This window comes from Harpia harpyja, chromosome 1, assembly GCF_026419915.1.
Source record: "Harpia harpyja isolate bHarHar1 chromosome 1, bHarHar1 primary haplotype, whole genome shotgun sequence".
NCBI lineage: Eukaryota > Metazoa > Chordata > Aves > Accipitriformes > Accipitridae > Harpia > Harpia harpyja.
In genome coordinates, this window is record NC_068940.1 from 14845498 (window position 1) to 14868470 (window position 22973).

The 22973-nt window shown below is 38.0% G+C and overlaps 1 protein-coding gene across 1 annotated transcript in view; it reads right to left on the reverse strand.

The window, feature by feature from the left end:
- Positions 1-22973, reverse strand: part of GMDS (GDP-mannose 4,6-dehydratase) — a 429715-nt gene that overhangs the window by 333812 nt on the left and 72930 nt on the right. The window contains exons 3-4 of the mRNA XM_052780355.1: positions 21763-21850; positions 17075-17184 (exon numbers count right to left, since the gene is read on the reverse strand). Coding sequence (XP_052636315.1) covers positions 17075-17184; positions 21763-21850 — 198 coding nt within the window. The remainder of the gene's footprint in view (positions 1-17074; positions 17185-21762; positions 21851-22973) is intronic.

Below are 22973 nucleotides of genomic sequence, written 5' to 3' on the forward strand. Positions count from 1 at the left end.
GCCTAGATATGCCGTTAGTAAACAAGACAAATATTCTCAGAGTTGACTCGGTAGAAAAAGGAAGATCTAGCTCAGGGTGAAGACACTCTTAGCTTAACTGTCTGTATTGGTGAAAATTACACCAGCTTCAGCTTTTGCATACTATGTGGTTGTGTAGTTATAATGAGCTGTGGTCACAAATCACTGTAACAGAGTATGTGCCTGTAAAATGCTGCACAATTTTCCGATGCAACAGACACTTTTTTTTTTTAAGCAGCCTGACAGAGGACAAATACCCTGAAAAAGTATTTTCCATCCTCCATCATCTTTTAACTATACTACTTCCACCAACAGTCTATTTGGAAGCTGATTTTGGCTAGACAGATAAAGCTGCAGGATGGTGCTGTTTACACTTGCCTGTTTTGTTTGGTAGGCTTGGGGGTTATTTTGGTTTTGGGGGGGTTTTTTGGTTGGGTTTTGGGGGTTTTTTGCACATGGGCTAGTATTTCTGCCTGTATTATCTCACTGGCCCCTACAACTAATTCAGAGGGATGCCAAATCACAAAGACAGAAATCTAAGTTGTGGAGGACTCTACATATATATAGCAGTTAAAATAGTGCTTTGGATTCAAGAAGACTGACACAAGGCCGTTAGCCCTGAGGAGTCTCCATTTACCTTTAAAATCACCTTGTTGGCAACAGAATTATTCAGTGATCAGCCATATCAAGGAAAAGGTACAGCAGGATGTTGAAGGGGGTTTTGTGCGTGAAACCACTACACAGAAAGCATCATCCCTACACTGAGCCTTGTTTTGATGCTTGCAGGGCATTTATTTATTTATTTTTAAAAAGGTGATGTTCAGGCACCCACTTTTAGTCGTAAATGTGACATAATGGAACATTTTCCTAACTTGGTCTGAGAGGAGGGAGTGTGTGGAATATCAGTTTCTCTGTTAAAGTGGAAACACGTGCATGTGGCAGATGATGATGATCTTTTCCAAATGTCATTGTACTAGTGTCATACTGTTTAACAGGCAAATAGGTGGCTTCTCTCCTATGTATATCCCATATTTCCCTTCCCACTAAGGAAGTCAGATGTGCAAAACTATCCGGAAGCAAGAGTAGGCTGCTACATATCACCGAGCTTCCAGCATCTGTATATTTTGTATTTTTATGTCTTATTATTGTTGTAGATAGTTGTATCCACTAGCCCCCCTGGGATAAGGTTTGGCCTATTTTTCAAGAGCAACTTGAAGATTAGGAGGTGGGAACAGATGGTTCTAGTCAAAGCCTTTTAAATCAGTTCCAAAGTGTAAGATTTTCACATACTCCCCATGCTTACCACCCATCAAAAAAAAAAAAAGAAAAAAACTTATAACAAAAAGTGACAGAAAAGGAGAAAAAAAGATGAGGCAGACTAATTTATTCAGTCTGGCTTTTGTACTTTAACTTGATAAGTTTTAATAAGTAATGAAACACCCAATCTACTACACTTGTACTATTATCATACATTTAGCAGATGACGTGACAAATAGTTGAAATCTTTAGCTTTATTAATATAAGGAAAATAGTTCTGATGGCATTCCAAGTAATTCATCTGTGCCACACAATGCAACTAAGTGTTATAACAATGCAGTTCAACATGCATAAAATGTGATATCTAAGAAAAACAATTTAATAAGCAGTTAACAGAGCACTCTCTTCTGCCATCCTATCTCTTAATAATTTCATGCGTCTTTTGTATAACAGTTTCCCACACAGTGCTATAAAGAAACAAATGAGGGAAAAGAAAGAACGTAAAGGTTAGGAGACAAAATAAACCTGATGAATAGTCAGAAACAACAGTGCAGAGAGTATAGCCTCCAGATTTCATTGCCTGTCAGGCAAACAATTTCTCACTTTAAATACAGCATTTGAGAAATAATTACAATATGTTTCTATGTTAAGAGAAACACAATAATTAGAACCCTGCGGCAGAACTACCATTTTACGAAGATCCTTTAAATCACAGTCATTGACAAAAATAACTATCTCCCTATTGCCCTCTCATTTTCAATCATAATTTCTAAAGCAAAGGTTTTTAAAACCAGTTCTAAATGTTATGTGACAGAATGGGCAAATACACCAATACATGTACTAATAACAAGTTCAGTAAAGGAAACAAAGTGTGGACAGGCCACGATAGACTGTCAGGAAAAAAAAACCCCTAGATACTTACGTTTCCCCCTGTTTATAGGTTATGTTTACAAATAATCACATCTGTGCTTAAGTTTTCAAAGCGCATCCACCTGCATTTCTAGCAAACATTTTTAACTATAATTTTATAACATACTGAAAAACAATACCTTAAATGAGCAGATTTAATTTAGCAAGTATATAGCTTCAGATTTTATGGAAATCCAATTAGGTTGTACAGATTGCTTTACGTAGGCTGAAAGCTAAAGAAAGCAAAAAAATAGCACTAATTCATGAATATCAAGAATCTACAACAACCACCACCAATGCTGTGCAAACACCAGTCCAATTAAAGCCAAGAAAAAACACATTAGAAAGCCTAGTCTGAAGTAAGGTGTCTAACAGTGTATTAGTGGAAGTGAATCAAAGTTATATTTCCACTCAACTGCTTCATTTAAATTATGTTCCAACATTACAGCATGATACTGCTCTCCCAAAGAGAGGTTATAACCACAGCAGAGCCCACTTAGGGTTTAGAAGATGCATGAAGAAGTAGCCTCTGTGCTGGAGGTCTTGCAACATATTCGATACAGCACGTAGAGATTAACACACAAATGAACCGAATGGCACCTAAGCAAAGGTCTAGTGACAGCCAGGTTTCCACAGACCCGTGTGCACTTTGGGATGTTCTTTTCAAACTCATAGGCATAGTGAATGAAAGCCACTTCAAAAAGTTTAAAAATTATTTGTGAAGTTTTTATTCATAACAACATTTAATTACACTGTGGAAAAAGTTCCTCTTCAAATATTAAAGACAAAATGTTCATCCTTCCACACCCCACATAAAACCAAAAGTGCCTGCCTACTTAAAAAAAAAGTCCAACCATAAATTAAAATTTAAGCTTCATTTAATTAAGGTTCAATTGCTTCCTTGCCGTGAAACATAATTATGTTTTCAATATATTGTTCTTGTGACCTTTAAATCTTCAAATTATTTACACTCCATGGCATTAGAAAGCCACGTTTCGCTTTGTTAACAGTGCAGTTTGTGAACATGTTAACATCTGACAGTAAATATGCATATGTAACATGTCATTAAGAAGGATACCCCTCCTATAAAAATGTTAACATTTGCTTACAGAAGCAAAGCCAACTTTAATCTATACTTGCTGACAGAGAGGATAATATATTGTAGACAATTCTGTTTTATCCATGGGTCTCACTATATTAAAATTTCTTTTGCTTCCCCCTACTTTTTTGTTTTGTTTTAAAGCAAAACATTCTTGGATTAAAAATATTTCAGCTTTATTAAGGAAACCACAAAATCAATGGAAAAATTGCCCTGTGAATGAGGACAGGTTTTCATGCTAGATAGTGTTACATGTATTTTTCAACCATTAAATTGCAACAATATTACTGTTCTTAGATTACTAAATCTACACTGACACTATCGTAAATTAGTTCTATTGATCAGTTGCATGTCATTATTGTGAAATTTTGATTTCAATATGACTTGATGCTAATCATCAGATTTCGAATTATTTATTTTAAGTTGAAGCATTGGAGAGAAAGTTCAAGTCATTTGCTTTGATTTATTTAGTATAAATAAAGAATACCCTACACTAATATTTATAGAGGAATTCTAGTTCAGTACCTTAACCACAAATGTAAGGCAATGAATTACAAGTAATAAACTACTTACACAATTTAAACAAGGTTAACAGTACGTGATTCTCAAAAAACTACCCAAAGTTTTGGTCTTCAATCGACTTGTATGGCATTCTTTTAAATCTTAACTAGCATCCAGCTTTTGCAGTCCAACTTTCTAACACTTAATTGTCATCTCTGTAAGCTACTTAATAAAAATAACGCAGCAACAAATATAGTAACACTATAAAATGCAATTACACACTGGAATTTGCAACATTCAGTAATGACACTGCTACACCTAAATGTGACAAGACAAAAAATGCACACCACCTAGAAATACTGAGATCTGAACAAAGTCAAAGTACTAGACACAGAACAGTAACAAAACCCTGCAAGCATGAAATACTCCCAAGCACTCTGGAGAATCCCTTCCAGTGACTTGAGTGGCCTTCAGATCAGACCTCATGACAAGTCAATCAGTCCCATTTTCTTTCATTAAAATTATTGCAACCAGCTTCAGGAAAATCTAGTACGTGAAGAAAATCTGAAAGGTTTTACAGAATTTCTTGTGTAGTAGGTTTGAAAAGAATTCTCATTTATCAGCTATTTACATACCATTTTGTTTCAATTAAGTTGTACCTTTCGAAATCTGCAGGAAGAATTATATACTATTTTATTTCAGAAAAAAACTTGCAAGGACTGCTACTATAATTAAAGTTTATACATGGAAGAGATTACAGTATAGAATAGATCAGTAACATAAATAATTAGCATCTCACATTATCCTCTACTCAATGCAATTTTTAGTCTCTATTTTTTCAGTGTAATTGGCATTATAGATAATGTGGCTTCAGTAAACTAACTGAATCTTTTACTAGCTCCATAGACTCAGGTATCCTGAATGTATGCAATGTTTTTAGAAGCATTTTTTTAGAGCTTTGCAATTAAATTTTACTGCCCAGCTAAATACATAGGTTGCATATGCCTTGTAATTAAAATACATCATTTCTGGAGGATGTTCTTTGCCACAGTGGAGTTTTAGAGACAAATCAAAGGAAAAATATTACACCAATATAAAATTAGAAAAGCTCTACAGAACTCACAGCTTGTTACACAAACACACACAAAGCTTTAAAAAAATTTCAAGTATATTAAGCATATTAAAATCTTTAAAGCAATGCTTCAAACTTCTAGCATCCTTTAATTTGTTTTTACATCCTTGTTTGATGCTGTATTCTTTGTTCTGATGCTATGCCAGTGAAATTGCATCACCATGAAGCAACATTATGCAAGAATGTCTGGCTAAAATTAAAATGCTATTTCTCAGCATCACATAGTTACAGGAAAAATGCAGTTCAGGCATTCACAATGCAATTATGCAAGCCAATATATTCAGTAAATACTTAATGAAAAAATAAGGTAATGGAAGGCTAGTACAGATAGCTGTATAGGAAGATAACCCACCAGACTGCTCCTCTTGTTGCTCTAACTACACTTTTGGAGTCCGAGTCTATTTGCAAAGATGCTTAATACAGCTCCACTTCAAAAAAAGTCAGAGCGATAAAAACTAATAGAAGTTGAGGAGTTCTTCATGCAATGGCAGACAGCACTGAATTTTTTTAAAAAAGCTTTTACAATCAATTTGCTGTTATGTAAAACATACCTAACTTCTCTGCAAAAGAAGTTGTGTGTTAGGGCACAAACACTGATAAAGATGTTCTCTCTCTCCAGACCCAAGTGCTTCGCACAAGCAGGGAATGCTCAGTTGTTCCTAAGTTACAGCTCTTCATCATCTCTGAAGAGAACAGAGAAATTTCCTGAACAACTGTTTTCTGCCTGCTAAAATATAATACAGCAGCATCACAATAAGATTAAACTGCAGCAACACTATTTAAACCAATCTGATTCTTAATTCAGATGGATTATCAATAAATACCAGATGTACACTGTTTACAAAGTAAACAGTCATCTCATTCACAGGAGACACTCAAGTTAAGATGCAATATTCTATACAGATTCCCTCAAGATCATTGCTATAAACAGAAAAATGAACACAACATCAAGCGATCCTAAACATCCCAAAATGACAACTTATATTTTTTCCTAACTGATATATTTTTCAACACGGCTAAATTGAACAACTGTGTCTATTCCCAACATCCACAAAATTTATTGACACTCATGAAGTAGCAAAAAAAAAAAATCTCATTGCAGTTCTGGAACTCAAAAAATTATGTTTCATCTTTGATTTCTAAAATGTTCAAGGCAAAATAGAAACTTGTGTCCATGGACTACTGTAACAGTGGAATTAATCCCTGCTGATATAAATGTGCTCTGTCACTCCAGATCACACAGCCGTTCTAAATCACAGGTTCTGTGAGCTTAAATGTGCACGTCTCACTGCAACAGTTCTTTGACAGAAATGTTTTGTGTGCTTTAAGTTATCTCTATGCTGGTTTACGCTCTAAGAAAATAAGCAAAACCATTTTTACCACAGAAAATATTTTATTTCTCTTGTTTTGCAATGCCTGTAAAACATACCAAGTAGCTTTAAGACGCACAGTGCATTTCTTCCACAGATGAAGGAAGTCGAGAGGATACACATACATTTTTAAAGCTGCATAAACCACAAAGCCAAACTTACACAGAACAAAGAACAAATCTAGCGTTACTCAGCAAGAAGACTAGAAACATGCACGCACACATACACCCCAGCAGTCCTAATAATCCTAGAGGAAAAAAGAAATACTGCTTTGTTATGCAAATATACCATTTCAAAATTGAGAAAATTAAATGATGTCATTCAAGCTAATATCCTTACCTCAATGGAAAAGAGGCAAGAAACAACAACAACCCTCCCTCCCCACCAACCCCCTCGCAAACATTTATTTCAGTGAGGTTTGGCTTAAATAGGAGTCTGTAGTAGCTAGCCCCAAGAAGAATTACAGAGAGAGTTTTGGAACTGCTTATTTTAAAAAGTTAGCATTTGTTCTGCCAACCTTATTTATCTGAATAATCAATGCAATGCATGTATTATTGCGTATTCACAGATTTTTCATAGATTCCATTTCTAGTGTTTAGAACAGCAACTTAGTAAATGGTTTCTAAAAATATAAAAAAACCACCACATTATTTCTTCCAAGAATTTAATATGTCTCCATGGAAGCGTGTTCAGAGGCACAATTAAAATTTTAAAACATGATATAACAAATTAATTTCAGGCTTAGCAAGAGAAAAAATGGATTAAGATAGCTTCATATTATTACTCATCCAACAAATCACATGCATTTCCTTCATTTAATAGCAGTGCTTTACCGTTCAAATAGCAGATATTGCATATAATTGTTATATCAACATTTTTCTTAAAATTGTCACTTTCATTTTAAGACATTAAATAAAAATGAAAAAAACCAAAACACATGCAGCCCCACTCATCCAGCTGCATGAACAGTAATTTAACAGTAATGAAAAGCTCCAGAAGTCAGATCTATTATATTAGCACTTTCTATAGTGTATGATGATCAATACTGAAAATCACCTATATTCCCATAGACCTGCGTTACTCTCTGATCTCAGTAAACTGTAGCAGCTAGCATGAGTTACAATACTTCAAAGCAAATCAGATATGTTTTTCTTTAAATCTGTAAGAAATAAATTACACGGTGGTTTGGTTTTATTACTAGCCTGCTGAAGGGGGTGGATGGATGACTAAAATATCAAATTTGAGAAAAAAGAATCATCATATGTGAAACAAGTTGTTATCAAAATAGAAACCTGCCAGGTATCACCAAGTTGTTATAACAATTTTTCAGGAAACTGAGTTAAAAGCATTTGTTTACAGAAAGTAAAACCATAATGAGGTCCATCAGAAATGTAAACAGTAACACTAATGCTCAGACAGGATGGTTGCACTCAGAGCTGTAACAGAAATAAAATGTTTTGTAACTTTAAGATAACACCCCATATTGACTTTTCCAGCCTTGACACAATTTCTAGACTACTCTAGTCACATTATAATAATAATATCTCAAATTCTTTTCTATCCTACTATGGTATCTTAAAATCTGAGGGCTTGAGCAATGATTGACTTCAAAGCCTTCAATTCCACCTTTTATTTTGGGATTGTCCTATTACAAAATTTTAGATGCAGATGAGCATACAACAAAATATGTTAATGCCTAGGTGACTGCAGCTATTTTGCAGCCATTAATTTTATACTTAATAAATACTAAGTCAAACACTGTACTACTTTTATTAATCAAACACTTCTAGAAACATATCTGCAGCTTGACTCATTTTAATAGCAAATCTAATTTGGGGGATCAGAGCAGAACAGACTGCAGCTCTTTTTCTAAAAACGCTGACATTTGAGCAAACCTTACCAAAGAATGCTTGCCTGACTGAGGACTGACATTTCCTTTCTCTAACTCACTTAACTAAAAAATAGGCATTCTGGCCAACTCCTACAGTACCCCAAGGCAGCTGTATATCACTTTCAGTTGCAACTTGTGAATACTTTCTTTTTCTTTCTGCCTCTTTATTTTGACATGCATATTATGTTAGCTGATTTCAATCATGTTGCATGAGTGGATGACATACCTTAAAAGATTAAGTTTTGCCACCTGGGACTATTCCAGAAATTCAGTACTTTATAGCATCTCATACCCTTCTTCATCCTCTATGCGCCCACATTATCAATAGTAGCTTTCTTTTCTATTTAATGCCTAACGACAAGTTGTTCAAGGCTGCAGCTGATACAAGTCAGCTTGAAGTGTCATTCCCTTCTCATGCCCATCACAGGATGGAGCTGCTCCATTGTGTACAACGCTCTGCTGCCATCTATTTGACACAAGAAATACAACGCTGCAAATGCCGCAACTGGTTTTGCCTTCCCTTTCCCCCAGCTTTCTCTTCCCCTGCAGCAGCTGTTAGAAGAAAACTATCAGGGAAGTTTTTGATCACTCCTCCCCGCTCACGCCCAGATGCAGAAATCACTTCAGCAATTGCTTTTGCACTTAAAAATAGCTACAATTACAGCAGAGATTTGGTTATTGAAAGTAAAAATAGAATTATATAATAAACAACTCTTCTGTAAAAAGGGAATCCAATTTAACAGCCTTCTTCCATTTATAACTTCAAACAAGAGGCCAGTTCTAAAGTTTGCTTTAAAGCAATTATTTTAAAATTTGTAATTTAATTACGTAGCAACGGAGCTAACCGAGGGCTGGGTTTCAACAGCTATCCACACCTAACTGGGGCCATGGCATTGAACGAGCAGGGATTCGCCAGCCGTCCCCCTTCACCACACCAGACCTAAAATTCACAAGTCAGTTAGGAAGTCATATTACGGAGCCTTAAAGCAGAAACCACACACAAAGCATGAGACGAAGGAGGTGGTACTTTATCCGTCATCGGGGTCACAAAGATAAACACCACTTCATTCATCACAGTGTTCAGCGTGCTTTGTATGCAACTGCACAACACAGCAACAGAGGCTAAAAAAAAGTCCCTAACTTGCATTTGTAAAACATCATGCAAGACACCCCCACTGAAGCTGCAAAAAAACTCCAAAGGAATCTATAATCTTCAGTTACAGATCCATGACAGCGTACATTTTGCTCTTTAATTACCAAGCCATATGGAAAAGTCCTGTTTCAGGGCTTAGTCTGGTCCTTTTCACATCCCTGATTAAGTACTCAAATACTTCTTTTTTTTTTTTACATGGTTGCTTTCCCAATACACTTAAGTAACATATTGGTAGTAATGTGCTTCAGCATTTACCCTGGAAACGATCCATAAGAAAAAACAACAAAATGAAAGATCAAAAAAAGCAAAAACGCAGCAAGTTATTCACACAAACTATAAATAAGGTCACTGTGATCCAAAAAGCATATGAACTCTTGTATATTTTTCTATAGAGGGGGATAAAATACCCTACCTCAGAGCAATGATAGGGAGAAAAGCAGGGGATTTGTTGAGGGAGGGAGGGGGCAGGTAAGGAGAATGAGAGATGGAATAGAAGGGGCACAGAGGCAATACCAGCCTGCAGCAGAAGTCACAAGAGGTCTTCTGTGGTATTAAAACATACCCATAAACATAATACCTTCACTTTCTCATTGGTATTGACATAAATAGTGTTTGGTTTGTTAATGCTTGTATTTGCTAATACATACTAGTACCACTGAGTGCGTTATTCCATTGTTCTTTTTATGTATTCATAACATTTGCAGCCATAATACACATATTTAACTATTAAAGTTAATCTGTTTAATAAAATTAATAGTTGCACTAAGTTCCTTAGTAACACTTGGTTTTAAATCTATTTCGTCTGACAATACAAGCTGCAATTACAAAGATTGTGTAAAGTTGCCATATATATTTAGTAGACCAAGTGAAGAGACATACAAAATTCCAGTTGCTGGCTATTACTAGAATTACCTTTCTTTCTAGGCCACACACAAAATCTTTTTGAACAGATACTACAAGTATTATATTAAAAAAATTGCCCAGAAGAATTCAAGTATACAACTACTGAAAACCTGATTGCTTGAAAGGAATTTGATTACTTCAAGAGTTTAAGCTACACACAGCAGAACAACATATATAAGCATTTCAAAGAAACACTTGAGAGGCTTATTCTGCCCTCTGGTGCGCTCCATCCCACAAGGACACACAGCATCCTGCACAAAACCCAGGAAAGAATTTGAGCAACTCCAACAGCTAAAGGGTGTGCTCAGCTACATTAAGACTGTTCAGCACCTTACAGGATCATACCCTGGATGATACCAGCACGAGCAAAAGCAGTAAAGCATTCTGCAGGACAGAAGGTAGCCCAGCTAATTTTTATTCCATTGTATTTATGGTAGAGACCCTAATTGCCCTGCTTAAGGACCAAGACCCCACCACGTAAAGCACTGGGCAAATACCGAACTTGCTGGTTTACGGAACAATTTTCTAGTGAGGTTGTGTTCATGAGGCTGCTGTAACGAGCTGCCACCACCAGTAAACAGATGACAGGAGATGGATATGTACCCAAGCACGCCATAGAACATGGTACCACAGGCCCGTGCAGGGATCCTACGCTAATCAGAGGTACCCCAGGGCAGTAGGTTCTATACTTATAGTCCTATTATAGCACAAATCAGGTTTGGAAACTCACTTTTTGGCTAATAAAATGAACTGCCATAAGTGCTAAATTAGAAGTAATTTGATATCATCTTGAGACAATAAAATATTCTATAAAGCATAACTATAAAATTCTCTAACTCCATAAAATTAAGGTCTGTTAGGCTTATTTTTGCATATGAAAAAGTCTTACTACATGTCTACAACAGTGCTGCTAACATTCTTTACAATTAACTAGACTAGATATTGTTACACTGAACAGCCAAACTGCTTGTTTTATACAACACATAAAAAATCCATTAATTTTCTCAGAAGCTGTGAGCTTCTGTGACATTCATAAGTTTAAAACCTATGCAATAATATAACAGCACAACAACGCATACTGAATGATAAGAACCACGAGGTACAGTACATAAAAAATTTATTATGCAAGCTGTAACACACAATTCTAAGCCTTGTTACTAATGCAACAGTAGAAGAGCTTTACAATTAATTCCTTGAATTATTTAGCCTGCAGTTTCATATAAGCAAGATTGTATCAAATTAAAAAACCCAGCTTCCGCCATGAGGAAGCATTGCAGGATCGGAACCAAACTGGGTAAGTACACGGTTTGCAAATAAGCATATAAGTAGCATTGTTAAGATTACTGATTGGTATTTATGTGTGATAAAAAAAATCCACCCTACAAACTAGCGGGGAACACTCCTGTTTAACACATGGACTACAATACCAAAACACATCTCCAGCACAGAAGAACTATTTTCATAACTAATCTACCAAATAGGCAATGGCAGCAATCACTATAAGCTATTTTACATCAGTGCTGCTGAGATGGTTAAAGCTAAGCCAAACCAAATCGAAGGGTTTTCAAATAAGGATCCTAATAGAGACCTCTTCTGTAAGGAAGGCACATTCCCCAACCTGGCTATTGAATCACACAGGGACAGGCCCTGAAAGAGTCCCAGAAGTCAACAATTGGGAGACTTCAGTTCTCAATCCTGACTTAGTTCTGGGCTAAGTTATTTAAGCTTGTGCCTTGACTTTCCTCACACTAAGTACTTACTGGATACACACAGTGGAAGTACCTTCTTCATATGAGACTGCCTCAGAGTGACACCATCCTCTCCTACACAGACCTTCTCATAGATGATTGAACAGCTCATAAGGGGAAAACGTTATGAACATCCAATTCTTACAGTCAAGGAAGAACTGGTCAGGGCAGCCGTAGCAACAGCGATCATGAGATGGTAGAGTTCAGGATCCTGAGAGAAGTGAGCAAGACAAAAAAGCAGCATCACAATCCTGGACTTCAAGAGAGCAGACTTTTGCCTGTTCAGGGACCTGTTTGGTAGAGTGCCATGGGATACAGCCCTGGAGAAAAGAGGAGTCCACAAGAGCTGGCTGATTTTCAAAGATCTCCTCCTGCAAGCTTAAGAATGGTCCACCCTGACAAGTATGAAATGAAGCACAGGTGGTAGGAGGCCTGCATGATGAATAAGGAACTCCTGACCCAAGCATAAAAAGGAAATGATAAGAGGTAGAAGCATGGACAGGCAACCCAGGAGGAATACAAAGAAACCATTCAAGTAGGCAGGTATAGAGATAGGAAAACCAAACCCATCTGGATTTGAATGTGGTGAGGGACATGAAGGGCAGCAAGAAGAGCTTCTACAGGTCTATCAGCAGCACAAAGACAATGAGTGAAAATGTGGGCCTGCTGCTGAACAGGGCAGGCAACCTGGTGACAAAGGACACTGAAAAGGCTGAGGTATCCCACACCCTCTTCACTAGTAAGGCTGACGTTAAGAAATCATAGGTCCCTGAGACCCATGAGAAAGTCTGGAGCAATGAAAACTTACCCATGGTAGCAGATGATCAGGGGAACATTTATACAAACTGGACACACACCATGAGACCTGGTGGGATGCATCCACAAGTGCTGAAGGAGTTGGCTGATGCCATTGCAAAGTCACTCTGGAAAGGTCATGGCAACTAGGGAAGATTCCTGACAACTAGAAGAAAGGAGATGTCACTGCTATCTTCAAGCAGGAAGATCCAGGGAACTACAGGGTGGTCAGCTTCACCTTGATCCCTGGGAAGGTGATGGGACAACTAATCCGGGAAATCATTTCCAAACATACAAAGGACAAAAAGGTGATTGGGAGAAGTCAGATGTAGATTTACGAAGGTGAAATCATGCCTGACCAACCTGATAGACTTCTATGATGAGATGACTGGGTTAGTGAGTGAAGGAAGAATAGGCTAGATAAGTGGATGGTGAGGTGGATTGAAAACTGGCTGAACTGCTGGGCTCAGCGTTCTGATCAGTGGCACAAAGTCCAGCTGGGGTCCAGTCACTAATTGTGTACCCTAAGGGAACACAATGACCTTGACAATGGGACAGAGTGCATTCTCAGCAAGTCTGCAGGTGATACCAAATTGGGAGGAGTGGTTGATAATGCCAGATGGGTATACTGTCCTTCAGAGGGACCTCGACAGGCTGGAGAAATGGGCAGAAGGGATTTTCACAAAGTTCAATAAATGGAAGTGCAAAGTCCTGCAACTCCAAAGGAATGACCCCATGTACCAGTACATACTGGGGATGACCAGCTGAGAAGCAGCTTGGCAGAAAAGGGCCTGGGGGTCCTGCTGGACACCAAGTTGACCATGAGCCAGCAAAGACGACCAACAGCATCTTCAGCTGCATTAGATAAGTGTCACCAGAAGGTCAAGGGAAGTGATCTTTTGCCTCTACAGTACTAAGTGGTAAGACCACTGTGAATTCTGGGCTCCCAGTACAGATATAATGGACCTGAAAAGGGCCATAAAGGGCTGAAGGATTGGAACATCTGTCATAGGAGGAGAGGCTGACAGCTGGATTTGTTTAGCCTGAAGAAGGCTCAGAGGTGGATCTGACTGATGTGTATAAAAATACCTGATGGGTGGTGGGAAGAGTGAAGATGATCGAGACAGACTCTTCTCAGTGGTATCCAGTGACAGGAGGTGAGGCAATGGGCACCAACTGGAATACAGGAAATGCCATCCAATAATACGAAAAGGTTTGCAGTGGTGGGTGTTGTTTTTTTACTGTGAGGGTGATGGAACTATACAGGTGAGGGAACAGGTTGCTCAAGGAGTTTTTGGAGTCTCCATCCTACTTAAAACTTGACTGGACAAGGTCCTTTGCAACCTGCTCTTGCTGACTCTGCTTTGAGTAAGGGGGTTGGACTAGGCAGTCTCCAGAGGTCCCTTCCAGCCTTCAACCATTCTGTGATTCTGTAAAATTATACAATGTAAACTTTTGCTTGTATACTTCAAGTTTCCTCTCCCAGCAGCAATCCCACTTTCCCACCACCCAGCATGCAAGCTATAACTTCAGGATGCAGAGACACAGGTGGGCACATGTTTTTACATAAGTTAGAATTTTCCTCCATGGGCTCTGAAGACCTTGTTGCTATTTTTTTTTTTTTTTTCATCTTCCCTGCTGCCACTTCACCCTCCATGCAGTGTGAAAACAGACATAGTCACATTAACAGACATGGGATTGAAATCAGTTAGTAGTTCATAACATGTTTGGTTCACAGCAATTAGGGATCAGTGTTTGATGCAGATAAAAAAACCCAAAATAATCAGAAATTAGTAAGTTCTTTAATTTTGCCAGCATGGGGAAAGAGGAAACTAAAGGCCTCCCAAGACTGAGTGCCTTCTCTTTGGACAGCACAAAAATATAGAAGGAAAAATGGAGGAGCTAGATATAAAGCTGAATTCAATATACAAGCATAAAGAGAACCTTACTCAAGTGAGGGGTTATATGCTAAAAAGCCCCTTGATTTTTACATTTCACCTTTCAGCTAACAGTGGTAGGGTTTGCTCCTTAAAATTAATTCCTGTGTGACTCCAAGCTCCCATATATCTGCAAGGACTTAAAACTAAATAGAACCTTAATATCCCCTAAACTAACGAACAAAAAAACCCTGTATGCATCTTGCAAGGCAAAAAAACACCTGAGCGTTTACTGGCTTTTTTAAATGTAGTTACACACAAGTAAGTTTTTACTCTTCGATAATATGTCCATGTTGCATATGTAAGGAACAGCTATCACTGAAAAGTCAACCCATTACTTTCGTATCTCATACCACACATTCGCTATAAAATTTCTGGCAACAAACGCCTACAGCAAGTAGGCAAAATAACCTTCTACTACCAAAGACAATTTAAAGAAGTAAACTGAACAATTGGGGCTATCTGCACTACAGCCAAATTGGACTTCGCTATTTAATATGTGACTACAAGGATAGCAATAGCCATAAAACCGGAGCCATTTCTTCAGTCCTGTGTTTAACTGCTCAGTGCAACAAGTTTCAAGTGCTGAAAGCAAGAGAACTTTTACTAAGGTTACACTGCCTTTTTGCTTCAGAAATTTGTAGAAAAATATTTACCAGCTTCACCAGTTCAATACAACTCAAAACAAAAAAATCTTACAGCACAGTCAAATACTGATGAGATCACTTGTCCTTCAGAAAAAAAGTTGCATACACATAGATATGAACTTGCATCAACTGAAACACTGTGCAAGAAGAGATATTTATATCATTTTAGCCAACCTAGCATTTGGAGAATTGATTTTCAAGACATTCAACAGAGGGATACGAGTATAGAGTTATGGATAACAGAATTTAGATTAAGCCATCTGCATGTTACCTATACACAATAATAGATTATTAGTTAGAATCAATATACTGTAAACAATCACTCCCATGAAACCTAATTAAATGAAAACAAATCACAGTCAGCACACCGGATTCCCAAAGCACCGACAGCCAAAGCAGCAGGACATATAAAGACTGGATAGAGAAAATGAGGCTAAACTGTTTACTTAGTAACTATGAAGTGAATGTGCTACTGTTTTCTGAACATCCAATGGAGAAGCTACAGTGCTGAGAGCTAATCCCCATTTCTCACCAAAACAGACAGGAATGCACACTGGTTAATTTGTTCCTACTGATGATATCATTCTGTTAAGTTTACTGTTTTTAATAAGGAGCAAGTTTCAGTCTTCTCTCACTTTCTCCCATGTACAAGATCAGATCAGCCTCTCAGTGACCTACTTTATGAGTCACAGTCCTCACTATTTATGATTCAGAAAAACGTCTTCTCTGACAGTATTTCCCAGACTACTGTGGGTTCATTCCAAGAACCAATTTCATCTTCATTGGTTTCCTACAGGAAACCAGACCAACTTCCTATTATTTTATTTTCCTTCATTTCAGCATGGCTCACATAAACTAACTGGAAGTGAGAGTGATAGAAAACTTTATTCTGCATAAACACAAGCCAACATAAACACCACCAAAAAATACTGAAGACGTCACTGGTTCAAAGTCACCAGAACGTGAAGCAAGCTAAGATTAGAAGTTCTTTTCCCTCCTTCCCCAAACATGATGCACACAGGCAAAACCAGTAAGGTTACATAGCCAAAGTTTAATGGTAAGAGCTGTTCAAGGTCTCTGGTGAAGACATTCACCCCTTTCCTTGCAACGCAGCACTACTTGCCAGGGTCAAGTTACTCATCTTCAACAAGTCCTTTTTGTTTCAGTTTCTGTAATTTGATTTTTCCAACCAAAACCCCAGAAATGTTATAATAGTGCAAGTAGTAGCAAAGCTGTTTTCTCTATTTGTAGGTCAATCTTTCAAAGAATACCACCTGCATGAAAACTGGTATAGGCGAAGCCTCTCTAGAATTGCCACACTCAGATACACATATTGATTTTAATGCAAACAGAATAATGTGGTTCTAAGCGCCGTTTGGCCTAACAATGCTGCATAACTTCACTAGGACTGATCAGCAGCAAACTCTACAGCAAAAGTTGTTTCACACGGTAGAAAAATCAGATTTTTAAACCTATGGATTTTGTTAATAATGACAACTTAACCTCACTTAATCTGACATCATCATATATATTCAGTAGCAAGACTCATGCAGTAATTCAGCACCACAAACACAACTATCTTGACTGAAGGCAGTGTTTACCTGTCCAAGTTAGCAGTTGTTAGAACAGCTATAAATGCTGCAGCCTAAATGAATCAAAGCAGTATACCACCACCAATGCACAGTCACAATTCTCAGTGCTAGAAGTTACTCACCTTGACATGGCTCTGAGCTCCCAGGTTGTATATCTCAGTGGGTTTGACTTCATTAATGATCTTCACCAGGCAGGTGCTGTCCGTGAGATCACCATAGTGCAGCTTCATGTCTTCAGAGTTTAAGAACACAGAGTTAACACACTTTAGTCCCAGAACAATATGGCATTCTTGGTCCAAATCCTATTCCAGGTTTAAAATCCAAGTAAACATTTATTGGACAAAGTTAAGAGATCACCGACTGAACAAGGTTTTGCTTCAGTTTTTTCCCTGCTTTCAGCACAAAATATAATTCCCTACAGGAGTAATGAATACTGTTTCAGATTCTCTTTTCAATAATCTGATTTACCTAGCAACATTTATAGCATTTGTTTAATAGTTTACACTTCATTAACCCAGGTTGTATAAACTAGATCAATATCATACACAGAATTTCAGCCACAAAAAAAGCACATTATTTTAGTTTAGGCTTCCAATCTTTCACTCACAAATGTTTTTAATAACTTCTTAAGCATACATAAATAGCATTCTCCTCCTTCCCCAAAACATTGCACATGTTTAAGTTCCTCATTGCAAATATAATTTCACAACACAACAAAAATGTCTAAGGTACGTGTACAAGATGAACATTTAGGTAACATTACAGTACAACCCACTGCATTTATTACTATTATTTTTCCATTTAAAAAAATATAGATACACACTGGAAAGGAATTTCAGAGAACATTGTAACTGTCAATAAAACATGCTTCATGATATTACACACCAAAATCTCAAATGTGGTTAGATACATCAGTCACACAGCTGTTGTTACCCTTTCCTGAGTTACTTTCTAATTTGTGTGAAAAAGTAGGTAAGAGCATGAGACCAACTCCTGTCAAAATTAAAAGAGCAGGCTGCAATGCCTTATCAACCTGTCCTTGGTTTCAGACCCTGACCTGTCAAGAAATTATTCCAAAAGTGAACTTCATTCTGATAAAACAGGTCTCATTTTCCTCTTATTTTAAAAAGATCAAACCACCACACTGCTATTCACATATCTATTCAACAAAAAGAAAAATCTTGTTATAACTATTGATAAATTGGCTGTTTACATTTACTTGCCATATTTATACAGATTTTCATTTGATGTTTTTGACCTTAATAAATTTATGTTTATATTGCCCTATCTTCAGGAAAAAGAAGAAATTCCTATTTCACTACAGTTTAACGGTCTTCCCATTTGATAACAGCCACCACTTTTTTGGGGCTATATCATCTACAGATGTAATCAATGTGATTTTTTTTTCCTTTTTTTTAATCCTGAAACCAAGAAATACAAAGTTTATTACAAGAGACTACCATATGAATCCACAGTACATTTTTTTTAAAATGCTGTAGAGATATGTGAACTTTGTTTTTATTTAAGCTGGTTTGGGGGGGTTATGGTTTGTTTGTTTGTTTTAACAATTTAAGGCAGCAAAGAAGTAAACAAATCATGCAGTTCTCAGGTGTTCAGCTTTGCACATTCCTATTTAACAGGTACTTGAGGCTTTTCAGGTTGATAAAGTGATACAGCCCAGCAGGTCACAGTATATTCTTGAAATCTGCTTTTACATCCACATTGCTTGAGAAGGACGGTTCTGAAGAGACTTCAAGACCCAGTTGAAGCTATAGCTAAGAGGTAAGGGAATAGTAATGCAACTTTTTTTAAAAGGAAGAGATAGCTGTGATTAAATATGAGGGCTGGCAAGCAGGTTATGACCCTTCTCGTGCACAGACATCAATTATCCATGGTGCGGGCTGCCTTCATTCCTGCCACCAGTTCTATACAGGCTGTGCTGGACCACCACCACATTTCCACTTGTACGGAATGCAACTGTTCTGCTTCCCAAATGAAATTCAATACATGAAACCAGTTCTGCCTGTGGGCCAGAGCATGCACAAGATCCCAAATGGTTATAGGATAAAACTATCTGGATATCAGTGTTCACCTGCAATCCTCAAAACTGTCGGTGCCCAGACCACCTGAACAACTGCGACATTTTTCTTGCAACACTGAATAGAGACCAAGAGCAAGCACCACCTAACCAATTTCTCTGATGGCAATTACCACATTTTTCAGGACAACTCTGTGGACTGATGGGAGCAGGGAAGAACCCAAATGCACTACCCTTTCTGTACCAGAAAGGAAAGCTTCCCCTAGGCACCAGGCAGCCCTCCTCTTCCTCTGCTTACCTTGGCTGGAAGTTAAATAAAATCTCCCTGCCAGGTGAACCAGCCTTTCGGAGAGGACTGAGCAGAGGACACTGTTACAAGAGGAGGCCCAGGGAGCAGCAGCAGCTCTGTAGGAGCCTTAGGGTGTGAAAGAACAACTGGTTCCTTTCCAGCCTAAGCAGCAGCTCGGCAGGAAAGAGGTGCCACAGCCAGGCTCCCTCTTCCTACACCGAAGACATCCAGTTCTGCCACCATCCCCAGGCCAGAGAGCAGTCTCAGAGCTTCCCAGGGGAAGGTGGGCTGCCAGCTGGGCTGAGCCAAGCATCAGAGACACCCTCCCACCATTACCTTAGATTTAAAGCTCTCGAAGGGGAATGCCCATTTTGGTCTACCATCAAGTCTTCAAAGCTTCTTGTCCAAATGGGTTTTTTTTGGTTTTGCTTTTTTTGGTTTTGTTGTTTTGGTTTTTTGGTTTTTTTTTTGTTTCTTTGGTTTTTTTGAAGGGGAGCAGAGCATGAGGCTTTGTTCATTTTCTGACCCATGAAAAAGAGGTCTTTCAGGATTAATAGGCTAAGTGGAAAGAGTTACTAGCAATGAGGTTTATTTGGTGTAAAGATTTATAAACACAGATCAAGTGCCAAAACCTTTGGGGTTTGGTAGTATTATCCAATCTAAAAACCTCCTTAGCAAGCAACAGCTGGAGGGCTCGCTTCAGGAAACACCTTGTTTTCCTTGTTGTTCTCCCTAATTTTTTTTGTATAAAGAGGTTCACTGTCTATGAATATCATCATCTTGCAATATGTAATCAATTCCTCATGGGAAGAACACATAGGGCAAAGACAAAATTAGGGTTTGCTCACATCAACAACTATTGCTTCTTTGCTTCCTCCAGTACTGCCTGGAAACCCATTGTTTCCAAGCAGTTTCCATGGAGCAGCCTTTCCTGAGATTCCAAGTCCAATTCCTCCTCCTCCTCCCATTCATATGGCTGCATTCCTCAGTTAAAGGAAAATAAGATAAGTGGTGAAAAACATTTAAGGTCTGCTTTTTTTCCTTTCTTCCATCCCTTTCCTTAAATGTGCATATACATATTTATCACAATTTACATTGTCTTCTCAAATCACTTTTCATATTCACAAGGTGGTCCTCACAATGCACAGGTTACCATTTGATTTTTTTTTTTGCTTGATTTTACCTTGTGAGCCATGAATGTAAGTCATAGGAAACACAGTTCTTACATTGTCCTTGACGGAAGCACAGGTTTCAGTATTCTTCATGAAGATATTTTATTCAATTTTATCCTACTTTGTCAGATATTTTAAGGAGCAATGTACAGTAAATAGCAACTATTCACAGCAAATACCACTGAAGTCATGTTGGAAATTAAATATTTTTTAAAAATTACAAGCAAAGATCAAGTGAAATCTAAAAGTTGCATTATATATTACAATTTGATAAAAACAGGCTCTGTTTAACCGTGGTGGGAAGCAGACTTCAGAATACATGAGATTTATTTACAGCATGGAGATATTTAGTGTTAACAATACCTTAAATTGGACTATTTAGGACAGTGTCAGTCTGCACAACTCTACAAAATATGCACAGCGTAGAGAACTATATGCTTGTTAAAATGCTCAATCCCTTTGCTGAACTGGAGCCATCCAACATTTGAGCTTCTTCTCATTAAGTGACTAATTAACCTTCTTTAAGGTAAAATACTCAAACAGTTTTTGCAAAGTGTACACTAAAGGTAATAATTTCAGCTTTCCAAATTATCAACGGTAACAGAGAATACAGTAAATTGTCAGCAAATTTCCAAGAGCAATGCCTTTCCTTCAGGAAAAACAGGTAATCGTTTCCTTGGGTGTAGAAATTCAGAAGGTCCAAAGATTCATTCTTCCTGTCATCAGTAAGAATTGATCATGTCTTATTCATGCTGTCATACAGGCTGTCCCCAAACCTTCACCTCCATCAGGCACTAAGAAGCTCATGAGGAAACAGAAGTGGAGCGCTTAAGATAACTGCCTCTAAAAAACCCATTTTACTATTCTGATATCTCAGTGTTTTCAACTTCTCGTAGCTTTTTGCAGGCCCAGCCATTTTCTAACTGCTGCTGCCTAGCTATGTGTGAACTGTGTCAGCATTTCTACACAGCAGAAATTGCCTTCCTGGCCCCTCTCGGTAACTCACACACACAAGAATATCTATTACTTTACGTCACATTTTTATCAGAGAAAAATTGTCACTTTTCTGAGATAGAGCAGCTAGCTAACACAAACAGAGAAAAGAGCAGCTTAGCTATCAAGGATTTTTGTTTGGTTTTTTTGTTTTAAATAACCAACCTTATATCAAGCACAGCTTAAAAAATAACTACTTGTTAATAACATTTAGGTAGAGGAAACTGGGATTCCCTTCCTACTCCCGGGGACCTTTCTCCACCAAACACACACCACAGACTAAAAAAACCAAACTTAAACATAAAAACAAAGTCTTACTTCCTTCAATGTGAGCCTGTGGGTTCTTATAGAGGTGTTCAATCCGGCCTGTATTAAAAGAACTAGACCGACGAACGATGCCATGCACCTGGGGATTGAACAATGAAAAATACAAAAGGAAAGTGGTAAACATTAAGAGAAAGTGATCATCATCACTCTTTTCATATACAGGAGCCTAAGCCTTACATCAGGTAATCAGAGTTTGTCTCTATTCCTAAAGGCAGTTATCCAAATCGTAACAAAATACTTGGAGATGAGCTCTGACGCTGTCATATTTATTTTAGTACCCTTGAGTGGTTTCACCTTCTCCCTTGTTGACATCACTAGCAACCCAAGCATCACACACAGTACAGAAAACACACTGAGTTGCCCTAGAGCACCATCTCCAAGTAAGACTTGCCAACATTACTGGAGCTGGAGAAGCAATATGTGAATTCCAAGATAACCACTCCTCCCAGGTTGCAGAGAAGTCTTTCTGGAGCCAGAGATGATGGGCATGGAAAAAGCAGCAGCAGGAAATGGGGCTAGGGAAGGGAGAAAGGGAGCAGAGAGGAAAGAAGGGAAGAAAAAGACAAGCGGAAAGAAAGGGCAGCAGCTGTAAGGCCCAAATATATTTTAGAAAACAGCTGTTATTCACTTCCTGGGGTGTTGGAAGAACAGAACAGTCAGTGCTGTTTTGTGGACCTCATGAGTCAGTGTTCTCCGGTGGGTTACAAGACACATAGGCAAGCCTAAGGCTGAAACGCAGGTTGGGAATTTCCTTTAACCAGCCACGATAAATAAGTCAGTGAAAAAAACCCCATTGGTTCTGACTAACATTAAAGAAAAGCCCGTTTGTCTCTAATACATTAGAGAAATTGTTCAACCACTGATCCCATTTCCTCCTTATGCAAGATAGCTCCATGCCTGCTGCCAAAATTCATGTTAGCTTAGGTTACCAGCTGCAGAAGTTGTGCTTGCACAAGTGAAATCAAGCTTTGGCATCTGACTGTCCTCCATGTCTCCCTGACCTATATTTCTGAAAATGATCCCTTTTTGATGCGTCCTACACTTGGTTGGGTTGGGCCATCGCTTTACTCTCTCATTTCATGTTAACTTGTACCTGCGAGAATATACCAGCAGGAACAGGCAGTGTTTGGGGTTTTGGTTTTGTTTTATTTGGGGATTTTTGTTTTACACATAACACAAGCTATGGTTATTGACACAGAAAA